The sequence below is a fragment of the Sinocyclocheilus grahami genome, unplaced genomic scaffold (genome assembly GCF_001515645.1).
Source record: "Sinocyclocheilus grahami isolate Dianchi unplaced genomic scaffold, SAMN03320097.WGS_v1.1 scaffold852.1, whole genome shotgun sequence".
Lineage (NCBI taxonomy): Eukaryota > Metazoa > Chordata > Actinopteri > Cypriniformes > Cyprinidae > Sinocyclocheilus > Sinocyclocheilus grahami.
Genome location: NW_015506031.1, coordinates 341,170 through 353,976, shown reverse-complemented (window position 1 = coordinate 353,976; position 12,807 = coordinate 341,170). Strand labels below are relative to the sequence as shown.

The window sequence follows — 12,807 nt, the reverse complement described above, 5'->3', positions numbered from 1 at the left end:
GAGAGTGCTTGTAAGAGCAGATCGTCACTCAGCAATACAATGTACTTATTAGCGCTACCTCTATACCAAAACTCATCTCAGACCTGCATTCTAGCACTTGTCCCTTATCATCACTAACACAAGTTAATGAAGAGCACCATTTTTTTTGGGATGACCAGTGACTGGGTTCACAGGGCTTCAAAGCAGGACATGTTCAACACTGTCACAAACACTGGGGTCACATCAGCAGAATTAGGGTATAATAACTCAAAAATGTGAGTAGTTACATTAGCATTGCTTAAATGCTGCCTTTTCTAAAATTTGTTACAAATATAAAGTATTTTCTAGTGATTGTCTAGCTATCTATAGATATTTATATAGGTATGTTTTAGCAGTGAGACTATTGTGCACAATGCACACAGTAACATTCACTGTGGATGGGACATTTACTGCACAGGTAAGGTACAGTGATATTTTGGCATGCATGCGTTGCACAAAAATCTGTTAATAGCATGGCCCCGTGAGAGGAGAATACTGATGATTTGTCAACATATTGAACTATAATCACACACACACACACACACACACACACACACACTCTCTCTCTCTGCAGAAGGCTTAACCAAGGCTGGTGATGTTGGAACGACCACCAGGGGGTGCTACAATGCGGTGGCCAGAGCGCCGAGGAATGTTGTCGTCGATTTGAGCCCCTAATAGTAAAACAATCATAAAAATATACTTGCTGTAAAATACTGATAAAATGATACATTATTCAAAGGAATTTCTGAATATTATGTTCTTCGGGAATATAGTCTGATCCCATCTTACCTGATAGGCTGAAATTAGACTGATGCAGGTTTCTGATTGGTGGAGGCTGGTGTGTAGTGGGCGAGGTCTTGGCTGAGGGTGCTGGGGTTATGTATTTGGGTGTTGCTGGGACATCATATACTGGACCATCATACATCCCACGAGAAACTCCCTGCTTACTCATCATCTGGCAAAAACAGTTAAAGGACAGGTGCTTTTCTTAACAGTCTTTGCACCATATCACAACACATCTGGTTCATTATGACATTATCATTTATCAAATGAATGCTAAGCAAATACTGAGCCAATATTCTACTACACTACTAATTTTTCTTTTAAAGAAATCAATACTTTTATTCAGCAAGAATGCATTAAATTGATTAAAAATCCATAAAGACATAATGTGATTTCTTTTTCAAATAAATGCTGTTCTTCTGAATATGACATTATCATTTATCAAATGAATGCTAAGCAAATACTGAGCCAATATTCTACTACACTACTAATTTTTCTTTTAAAGAAATTAATACTTTTATTCAGCAAGAATGCATTAAATTGATAAAAAATCCATAAAGACATTTATAATGTGATTTCTTTTTCAAATAAATGCTGTTCTTCTGAACTTTCTATTTAGCAAAAATCCTGAAAATAAAATGTATCACTGTTTCCACAAAAATGTAAAGCAGCACAACGGTTTTCAAAATGCATAATAGTAATAAGAAATGTTTCTTCAGCAGCAAATCAGCATATCATAATGATTTCTGAAGGATCATGTGTTGTAATAATATTTTACAATATTCCTGTTTTCCTGTATTTTTTGATAGAAGAGATGTTTGAAGGCATGACCTACTAAATTAGCAAAGTATTGTCATATTCATTCCCCAGGTCTTTTAAGTGTAATATCTATGAAGCCTGCAATGAAACTGAAAGTGAGCAGAGCGCTTTTAATTTTTCAAAAATAAATTAATGCTTTTTTTCCAGCAAGGATGCATTAAACTGCAATGTTACAAAATATTTCTATTTCAAAGAAATGCTGTTCTATTTGAAATATCTATTCATCAAAGAATCCTGAAGAAAAAAATGTATCACTGTTTTGACAAAACGAAATGTTTCTTAAGGAACAAAATCCCCATATTAAAAACTATTTCTGAAGGATCGTGTGACACTGAAGACTGGCGTAATGAAGCTGAAAATCCAGCTTTGCCATCACAGACTAAATTACATTTTAAAGTATATTAAAATAGAAAACAGATATTTAATTTTACAATTTTTACTGTGTTTTTGATCAAATAAATGCAGCCTTGGTGAGCGTGAGACTTATTTCAAAAACATTAAAAATCATACCGAACCCAAACTTGTTAATGGTAGTTTATATATACAGCATAGCTAACTAAGACTTGAGTGAAGGTCAGTGAAATAATCAATGGATTAAGAGTCATACCTTATTGCGGTACTTGATGCGCTGGTAGGCGACGTCAGGGAAGGGCTTGCGGGAGATGAAACGTCCAGTCCCCTGCTGAACCTGGAGCTTCCCTTCCTCAAACACAATCCTACCCTGACTGACCACATACACTGGACCACCATGACACTCCATCCCCTCAAAAATATTATATTCCAGAGCCTAGAAATAGAAGAAGAGTGATGTACTAGAAGAAAACCCATCTTCCAGTGTTTTTTTCAAGTATAGACAAAATCACCATTAACATTTTGAAAGCTTTTAAGATTTAGGAAAAACTTAGTTTTGCAAATGTATTAGTTTTTATAAAAAGAGTGGAACAATTCAACAACCCATTACAGACGTGTAAAATTCAGTATTAAATAACTAAATAACAGCCATCCAGAGTATGGTTCAATATTCCAGCATCTTGCAGAGCTTTGTAATCCTCACCGACTGCTGTGCTTTGGCTGTGATGGTCTTGGTCTTGTTAGGGTCCCAGATAACAATGTCAGCATCTGAACCCACTGCTATCCGACCCTTACGAGGGTACAGGTTGAAGATTTTGGCTGCATTAGTGCTTGTAACTGCAACAAACTGGTTTTCATCCATCTTCCCCATAGCCTGTAGGGAACAAATTGAGTGGTTACTGATAAATGCAACCTGTACCTCAGTCCATATAAACATACATGCAGATGCACTTACCACAGCTTTGTCCCAAACGAAACCCATTCTCTCCTCCACACCATTGGTTCCCTCTGGTATAAGAGTAAAGTTGTCCTTCCCTATGGCCTTTTGAGAGGTGCTGTAAGCACAATGTCCACTACCCACGACCTGCAGATCCCCACTGAAGATAGAAGTTTAAGAGAAATGTAACTACAGGGGTAGCAGCTCCAAACAGAACATGATCTGTCCTCTAGAGCTAGTTGTGATGTTCTTTGTGACCTTATTTTTCTTTATAGGTTGCATAATGTGGCATAGAAATGTACACTATTGTTCAAAAGTCTGAGGTTGGTAAGATTTTTAAATGTTTTTGAAAGAAGTCTCTTATGCTCACCAAGGCTGCATTTATTTGCTAAAATACAGTAAAAACAGTAATACTGTGAAATATTACTACAATTTAAAATAACTGTGTTCAAATGTAATTTATTCCTGTGATAAAGTCTCAGTATCGATGCTACAGTCTTCAGTGTTGGTTGCATAATGTGGCATAGAAATTTACACTATTGTTCAAAAGTCTGAGGTTGGTAAGATTTTTAAATGTTTTTGAAAGAAGTCTCTTATGCTCACCAAGGCTGCATTTATTTGCTAAAATACAGTAAAAACAGTAATACTGTGAAATATTACTACAATTTAAAATAACTGTGTTCAAATGTAATTTATTCCTGTGATAAAGTCTCAATATCAATGCTCCAGTCTTCAGTGTCACATGATCTTTCAGAAATCATTCTAAAATGCTGATTTGGTTCCTTAAGAAACATTTCTTATTATCAAAGATGAAAACAGCTGCTGCTGCATATTTTTGAGAAAACAAATCGTTGGTGAATAGACATTTCAAATAGAACAGTATTTATTTGAAACCTTTGAAATCTTTTGTAACATTATAAAGTTTACTTTACTGACACTTTTGATCAATTTAATGCATCTTTGCTAAATAAAAGTATTAATTTATTTAAAAAAAGCTCAGTGCTCACTTTCAAATTCATTGCAAACTTCATAGATATTACACTTCAAAAACCTGAGGGATAAATATGACAACTCTTTGCATTTTTAATAGATCATGTCCCCAGATATCTTTTCTATCCTTTGACCAACCAGCTTAGCTACTATTCGAGATAGCAGATTGAGCAGAAAGTATTAGACATTTCCACTAAACTGACAAAAGATTTGCTTATTGAGCAACTAGCATCAGGAAAATTACACTGTAAAAAATGATCATGATTTTAATGGTAAGAGACAGTACGCTATAGTAAAAACCTGTTAATTGGTTAACAGTAAGTTTATGTACTATATACAGTGAATAGCTGTAATAGATCTAACCTTTTTATAATATATATAATACCTTATAACTTTTATAATACCTTATTTAATGTAATTTTACAGTAAAATGCTATCAAATTTATGGTTTTTGGAAGTGAAATGAACTACTTTTATTGTATAATTTAGAGTGAAAAACCACTTAAAAATTGACATTCCCAGAATTCCCCGTGTGACACCTCACATTTGATGTTTTTTTTTGTTGAAATAACTGTTTCTTCATTTTTTTTCTTATCACTTATGTATATTAGGGTTTTTATCTTACATCAAATGTCGTTAAATTAATGTTTATTGCATTATTTTAGTGGCATACATGTTACCATGATGGTGTTTAGTATTTGTGTGAATGACACTGAGCACGTTTCACATATTAGTATTTACCTCCTCAGCTTTGGAAAAGCTGCTTATCATGAGCTTTGATTCATCATGTGACTTTCATCAGTGTACAGTGGTTTCTGTGAAACTGAAATGGTTTCTTCATGTTGGCTAACCATACAACCAGGCCCAACTGAATTTGTCAGCTTCAATTAAATATATGGAATCCAAATGGATGTATAAACCTTTGCAGGTGTTTTGAGTTGATTAGCTGATTGGCATGTCACCATATTCTAATTTGTTGAGATAGTGAATTGGTGGGTTTTTGTTAAATGTGAGCCAAAATCATCACAATTAAAAGAACCAAAGACTTAAACTACTTCAGTCTGTGTGCATTGAATTTATTTAATACACGAGTTTCACAATTTGAGTTGAATTACTGAAATAAAGGAACTTTTCCATGACATTCTAATTTATTGAGATGCACCTGTATAATCCTTACGGATATGTGTGACTGTTGTTTGTCTTCAGATCATACATATAATCTAATACTTGATCTTTGATCTTTTTCTAGAATTTCCTCTCATCCGTTGGTCCCATCTAATGTATCTAAGCTAAAAATAAATGTCCTCTCTCCAGCTGTGTCAGTCTGCCTCTGTGTGACAGTGTGTGTGTGTGTGAATCCCTGTGCCTGTGAGTGTGTGTGTGTGTGTGTGTGTGTGTGCATATTGTATGTGTGGCTGGCCGTGGCTGTCAACATAATGACATCGCTCTCATAGTCTAACAGCCTGCAAGTCTACAAGTTATGTGTGTGGGGGGAGAGAGGATGATGGTGCTCTGTAACCATGGCAACAGGAGATGAAAGCCTGACCTATTTTTAGAAATGGGGCCAGGAAAAGGTGTGTCTGCGATCTGGGTGTAGCAAAGAGGCAAAGTAATCGAGAGAGTAGATAAAAAATTGGTAGATAGTGCCACTTGCCCAACTTGTTGTTACACTGCATCTACACTAATGATGCAAATGTAGAAAAAACTCAAAATTTCTTACCAGGACAGTAGAGAGTGAAGGTGGTCAGGTGTCGTCGGGTCAGGGCTGAGGGGTGGAGAGGTCACATAGGCTGCTGCTTTTGCCCAGTTTTTGCTCCAATAGTGTGATCCATCTGTTGCCAAGCTGGCTGTGATTGGCTCCCCAAAAACAACAGAGCCTAAAGCCAGTGCAATGAAAAGAATACATACAAATTTATGGATTCATTTAAAAAAAATTATGCTATTCATACCATTCAAAAATTTAAGGACAGTAAGATTGATTTTTTTTTTTGAAAGAAGTTAACTTTTTTTCAGCAAGGATGCATTAAATTGACTAAAAGTAACAGTAAATACTTTTAATTAGAAAAAAAAGAAACATTAAATAAAATAAATTCTGTTATTTTCAACTTTCTATAATGCTAAAAAAAGATCATTAATAATATAAGAACATACATTGATAATTATAAAAAAATTATTCTTTAGCTGCAAATCATATTAGAATGATTTCTGATCATGTGAGACTGAAGACTGAAGGAATGATGCTGAAAATGCAGCTTTACCATCGCAGGAATAAATTCTATATTAATAATATATTAAAATAGAAAACATAATACTAATAATATTTCACCATTTTTACTATATTTTTGATGAAGTAATGCAGCCTGGATGAACATAAGAGGCTTCTTTCAAAAATATTAAAATATGAATTCAGCATGCAACAATATTTCACAATTTGCAATCACCTTTCTTCCGTGCAGTGGCCACAGTATCAGCTGCACTTTTACTCATCACTTTGGTGATGTAGACAGGGCAGTTGACTCGGTTGCCAAGGGTGATGGCACGGAAAACAGCCTCTGCCTCCAGCTGTGAAACAGACAACCAATTACATCAGGACGCTTAACACCACTGAAAGTGGCTGGATAAACAGTTACTCAGTTAAACTTATAATTAATTCGACAATTTGTTTATTGATCCCACCTCCTCTGGACGGCTCAGTGGGTGGCCCTCTGGACCGGTGATGCCCATTCCCAAGATTTTGCTTTGTTCCTTGAACACAAATGTTGTAAACATGAAAAAACAGTAAATGGCACCTAAATATTTTGGAATACTGTATGGCATTTGCTCATTAGTCAACCTGTGCTATCAGGTCTCCATTCTCTGCATGAACCAGAACCACTGCCCCCAGCTCCTTAAGGAATGAGAACGCTTCATACAACTATAGGGGAGAAAGAGAGATCAGATTTTATTATATTACAATGCAGAACGTTCTATAGATGGAAGCATACAGTAGATGGCAATGTTGCAAATGGCAACATCAACTAACCTGAGAGTCAGGCATTTGAAATAACCCTTTGTAAGCCATGTACACTTGGAAAGAGTTGATTCCTGCCAAAAGAAGAGAACATTAACATGTATTTCCAAAGATATACAGTACCATTCAAAAGTTTGGGATTGGTAAGATTTTCAGTGTTTTTGAAAGAAGTCTCTTCTGCTCACCAAGGCTGCATTTATTTGATCAAAAATACAGTAAAACTGTAATATTGTGACATACAAATTAAATTCAGTTATCCATTTTCAATATATTTTAAAATGCAATTTATTCCTGTGATCAAAGCTGAATTTTCAGCATCATTACTCCAGTCTTCAGTGACACATGATCCTTCAGAAATCATTCTAATATGCTGATTTGGTGCTCAAGAAACATTATTATCAATGTTGAAAACAGTTCTGCTCAATATTTTTCTAGAAACAACTGATACATTTTTCAGGATTCTTTGATAAATAGAAAGTTCAAAAGAACTTTTATCTTAAATTATTTTTATAACATTATAAATGGCTTTACTGACACTTTGACCAGTTTAATGTGTCCTTACTGAATACAAGTATTAATACTTTTTTTATTTTTTATTTACTGACCCCAAACATTTGAGCAATAAGTGTATTTACAATCATTAGCACTTCAAGTTGTTGAAATTCAAATTTCAAATATGTGATTACAAATTTAAATATGTGTTCACCTTTTTCCTGTACCAGCTGTTCCAGCTCCTCCTTCACACCTTCATGCCAATGTGGGATATCCACATGAAGTGAATAATCACAGCAGGACTTCTTATCAGCCACTTCCTGCCACTTCTCAAAGGCCTCCAATAGACTCTCACCAGGCTGTGGAGTCACATGGTCAACTGAAAGAGAAGATGACGGATTCTGCTCAAACTGGTCTTGAGATTTTTGGTTGGTTTTTGTAGACTCTATTGAGCCATTTCTATTATTTTCTATTGAAGATGCTGTTAGTTTGCTGCTTTAGTCTTTGATTACTCCATTAATCTCTGTATGTTCCTCAAAGACTTTTTTCACGTGCACAAAAACTCCTTTCACTCTTTGTGGCTGGAAATGATGTCACTCACAACAGCTAATAGCTCTGATTCATTGTTTAAGTAAGGAATAATTGACGACGGGCCATTGAATTATTAGAAAAATAATGCACACCCAAGGTGGTGATGCGAAGTGAAGCGGAGTGGCCGTTACACCTCGGGTGTGCATTATTTTTCTAATAATTCAACGGCCCGAAGTCAATTATTCCGCTTATACTACTGTTACCACACCTTAAGACATTGATCAGATTATATATATATATAAAGGTATTCGTCCGGTTTTTGTACTTAAATCGCTATTGTAGGATTATTTCTTCTGAGTGCTTAGGAAAGGCTTATGCAGGCAGGTGTTCACATCAATACCTCCAGGAATCACCAAACACCCATTAGCCTCAATCACCTTCACGCCCCCCGGCACAATCAGGTTCCCCCCAACCTGTCTGTAGGAGAGATAGAGGGTTTAATAAAGCGCAGAGAGGGCCAAAGAAGGAAAAAATATTCATGGGACCAAATACATACTACAAATGTACTATATTACACGAAAGATTCAAATGTAGGTTTTTAATTAAAACATCAAGGTTATAAAGAGATTTTTAAGGCCTGATGCCACAGGAGAATGTCATATTATGCCAAATAAAATATGTTATGAAATACAATGCAATTACACATTATTACATTCTATTGACAGCCACAGTTTTTTTTTTACTTCAAACTAATTATCTAATCAGTATTAATGGGTCTTTGTGCAAGAAAACATATAGCTGCATTTATAAAAGGGTCCCTGGCAATCATTATATTTGGGGTTCCTTGGAATCAAAAAGTCTCAAACCCCAACCATAAGGTATATACATATACCTTACATTTCATAATATGCACCATTTTTCATGTATCATTGATATTCATATTAATTATATGCAATTGCTAGTAAAAACTTGCACTGCGCTTTGGAAATAAAGTGTTAATTTGCTCGTGCATGACGTTAAGTCAATCTTCAACATAAATCAACATAAATGTCAACATATAAAGATATATACAGTATATATATATATATATATACACACACACACACACACACACACAATTATTTCTTAACATTAAGCAAACTGGACATTTTTACATTATTGGAATGTCTCATATTAACATTTCTAGGAAGGTGAGTTGTTAAAACAATTAAGTTTCAGAAACATTGTGCTAACCTTAAAATAACATTCCACTACCATTAAGATAAATGAATATATTTTATAATTGCTGCATAGAGCCATTTAAGAACTACGTGTGATTGCAGTAATTCCTGTGTGCTGTATAGGTACTGTATGTTAATTTCCGTTATTACAGTGAACTATGCGAAGTGATATGGAACTGTAACGCGGTCAAGAGAGCTACCTGGAACTACGTTCGCCGTGCGTTTCCCTGAAAATAATTGCACACCTCAGAACGTTCGTCAGCCAATCAGATTCAAGCATTCAACCGTGGTATAAAGAAAATTACAAAGACAAAATCTGGCTGGCTGTAGCTGACATGCAGGAGATGCATTCCTAGGGCATGTCCTTGTAACACACACACACACACACACACACACACACAATTATTTCTGATTTCTAAAAATGAATGAATTCTTTGGAAATAATGTTCCTTTCACATTAAGCAAACTGGACATTTTTACATTATTGGAATGTCTCATATTAACATTTCTAGGAAGGTGAGTTGTTAATACAATTGAGTTTCAGAAACATTGTGCTAACCTTAAAATAACATTCCACTACCATTAAGATAAATTAATATATTTTATAAGATGCTGCATAGAGCCATTTAAGAACTTTTTTGCATGTGACTGTGATCGATGAGCAGGTTTCATGCATGCGTCATTCATATTTATATTAATGTTAATGAAAAATTGCATTGTGCTTTGGAAAAAGTGTGCATTTGCTTGTGCATGATGTCTTACTTAATAATTCCATCTTCAACATAAACTTTGTTGTGTCTCGCGGGTTTCACAATAATGGACATGAAATGTTGACGTATAGGCTACGTAAAGCGATTGAAAGAACGGAAAGGAGGACTAAGAATCTCCAACAACTGGCAGTGCTACATTTGCTACAAGTGCCTGCACTTCAGCATCCGTCCATCTATCGCTGTTCTCCATACTTGCAAAATAAGTTGACACGATGTTTACAGTATGTTTACACTGTGTTTTAAGTCATGGCGGGTGAGGGCGTTTTCGTACGCGTTTGGCCAATCAATGTCTGCTTGCGTCACGATTAGTACCAGTTGTGCTGGTTAGACCCTGCTCCGGAGTAGGAGCTAATTTGGTTCTCGAAAAAGGCAGTCCGGTACTAAAATCGCTCCCAGTTCTGGCGGTCCGAAAACGCCAAAAAGTGGGTAGTTCCACAATTAGTTCTGGTACTATGAAAAGGTTCCTGCGGTGCGAAAGGCCCTTATTAGCTCTCACGGTACTTCGATGTCATACACCGATCGGTCTGCGCAGCGCAGCTTCAAGTCGAACACATCTAATTATTATTGAACAATTGCAAATAGCAGTTAACTTAATTCACGTGATGTGTGCACTGCTAGGCATCTTTGGTTTCCTCTTTTTGTCTAATTTAGATGGAAAATGTGTGCCTTTTTATCATTTGAGTCACTTATCAAAAGTTGCTAAAAGTTGCCAAATAAATAAAAAAAAATAGTTACATTTGTTGCTAGGTGCTTTTGGAAGAAAAAGTTGCTAGGGTAATCTGAAAAGTTGCTAAATCTAGCAACAAAGTTGCTAAGTTGGCAACACTGGTTCGGAGACGTGTTTCGTATATGTTGGAGCGCCCCCCTCACATGAAACAAAAAGAGGGAGAACTGGGCAAAAATCGGTGATGAGAATGTCGGGGTTTTGGGTCAAGTTTTCTTAAATTAGCTTTTTTTTTCTACGATAGGCTATATTGAATTTAAAGTCTCAATGGTCATTTCAAAATTCCAATTTCTAGATTCTAAATAATTTATAAATAACTTTCTATTAACATTAAGGAAAGTAGACGTTTTTTTTGCATTCTTAGAATGTTACCAATAATGTTAAGTCAATAAAAACAAAAATTGAAAGAACGTTGCAACATCACGCTATAAGTTTAAAATAATGTTCCACTAAAACAGGACATGTTCACGCTTTTAGAACATTTCAACAAAACCCATCACTGAATACCTGGAAAACTTTTTTCCTTCTTTTCTTTTCTTTTCTTTTTTTCAACCTATCTGAGTGAGCTGATAATAATGAACTGATAATAATAAAGATCACATTATAACCTAAAGCTAATATAAAAACTGGCCAAACTGGCAAATATCTTCAAAGAGACAAACGTGAAAATATTGTAAAATATAGTAAAATAATGCAATAGTCATTAACTAAATATCAGAAAATGCACTTTATGCGTGAGAAAAAACAATAACAACATTTGATGGCTGGCACAGGAAATTCTGGGAATGGCCCATAAATTAGCCTATAAAATAATTTGTAACTTTTTATTTAGAAAAACATTCATGTAACAACATTTTACATTTTCTCGGTACATTATATAATTCGAAATTATTACTAGCTAAACCTAAAGTTTTTTGTTAGTTTTCTTATTATAGTAAAACAGTAGCTATTGGATTTTAAATATTGTAGGCCTATATATATATATATATTTTTTTTTTTACCATATAAAGGCAACTTTAACTAACTATAAGGTTTTTGCTTTCACGATTTATAATACGCTAAAATAGGCTATACGTTTTATTTGTTGTGTATGTTTGGTTTCTTATTATAGTACAATTAGGGCTACAGTATTTGATTGTAAATGTAATTTTTTCCATATAGTAAGGTAACTTACTTTACTAGGCTATATTTTACTACATTTTACCATATATAGTAAGGTTTTTAATTTCGTATTGTATAGCCTATCAAACTAGTAACAATAGCCTATGTGCAGTGTGTTTATTTTATGCTTAACATAAAATATGTTGTTAATATTTTATAAGCAAACCTTGTGCTTGCATGTTCAAATGCGCCGGAAAATTACTGTATTGTTGCGCATAAAATGTAAGCCCACCTTCCCGTTGTTTTGCTCGTAACCACATTCCTTTTCAGTCTGATCCGTGATTTTGACACCCGGACGCCCGTCGTCTCTCTCACCCGGGGAGCTGATGAAGGTCCCGCCGCTGATCTCACAGGCTTCAAAATCCCCATCCACGATGCGTTCCCTGCTACTGCTGCGTGAGCTCCTGTTCTCCTTCCTCCCTGCGGCGTACTGGTCAAAAGCGATAGTCTTGCTATCATACGCGCCCTCGACGGAGCTGAACATTCCGTGAGACTTGTGACGCTGGCTGGGTCCAGTCGAGATGGGTTTAGCCAGGTACACAGGGAGCTCATCCTCCCGGTTCCACTGTCGCCTGGAGTCCGACATCACTCACAGGACGGCAACGATGCTCTAATAGCCTACAATGATGAAGCGAGATGCCAGTGCAGAATCCAGGTCAGCCTTGTTTGCCTGGGGATGCGAAGGTCGCAGCTTGCAGACTGATAATACGAATATGCTGCGATCTACTTTCCAGACAGGAGGGCAGTGATATAATAACGCGCTTTATTATGAGCTAGTCCGAATAATATTGCATCCTCAAATCCAGTAAACTCTGAACACTGGTAAAAGCAAATTTAGTTACTTGTTTTAATTCAGGCCTATATCAAAAAAAAAAATTCTGTTTACTTTGTCGAGTTGTAGATTTGGGCAATGCAGTGACTGCATCCTCCATCCGAAAGTGCGTGCAAGATGCGCAAAAACACGACTTGCATAAAACTATCGGTCTGGGTAAACGCATGGA

At 35.7% G+C, this 12,807-nt stretch overlaps 1 protein-coding gene across 1 annotated transcript; it reads right to left on the bottom strand.

The window, feature by feature from the left end:
• Window positions 1-6: 6 nt before the first annotated feature.
• Window positions 7-12,807, bottom strand: LOC107562962 (dihydropyrimidinase-related protein 1-like). Its single transcript, XM_016247721.1, is given in 14 exon segments — window positions 7-689; window positions 808-973; window positions 2,228-2,407; window positions 2,675-2,845; window positions 2,927-3,068; window positions 5,619-5,775; window positions 6,340-6,460; window positions 6,575-6,643; window positions 6,732-6,812; window positions 6,921-6,982; window positions 7,615-7,815; window positions 8,257-8,408; window positions 9,914-9,993; window positions 12,039-12,807. Coding segments are annotated over 14 exon segments (2,028 nt in total). The 5' UTR covers window positions 12,393-12,807; the 3' UTR covers window positions 7-597.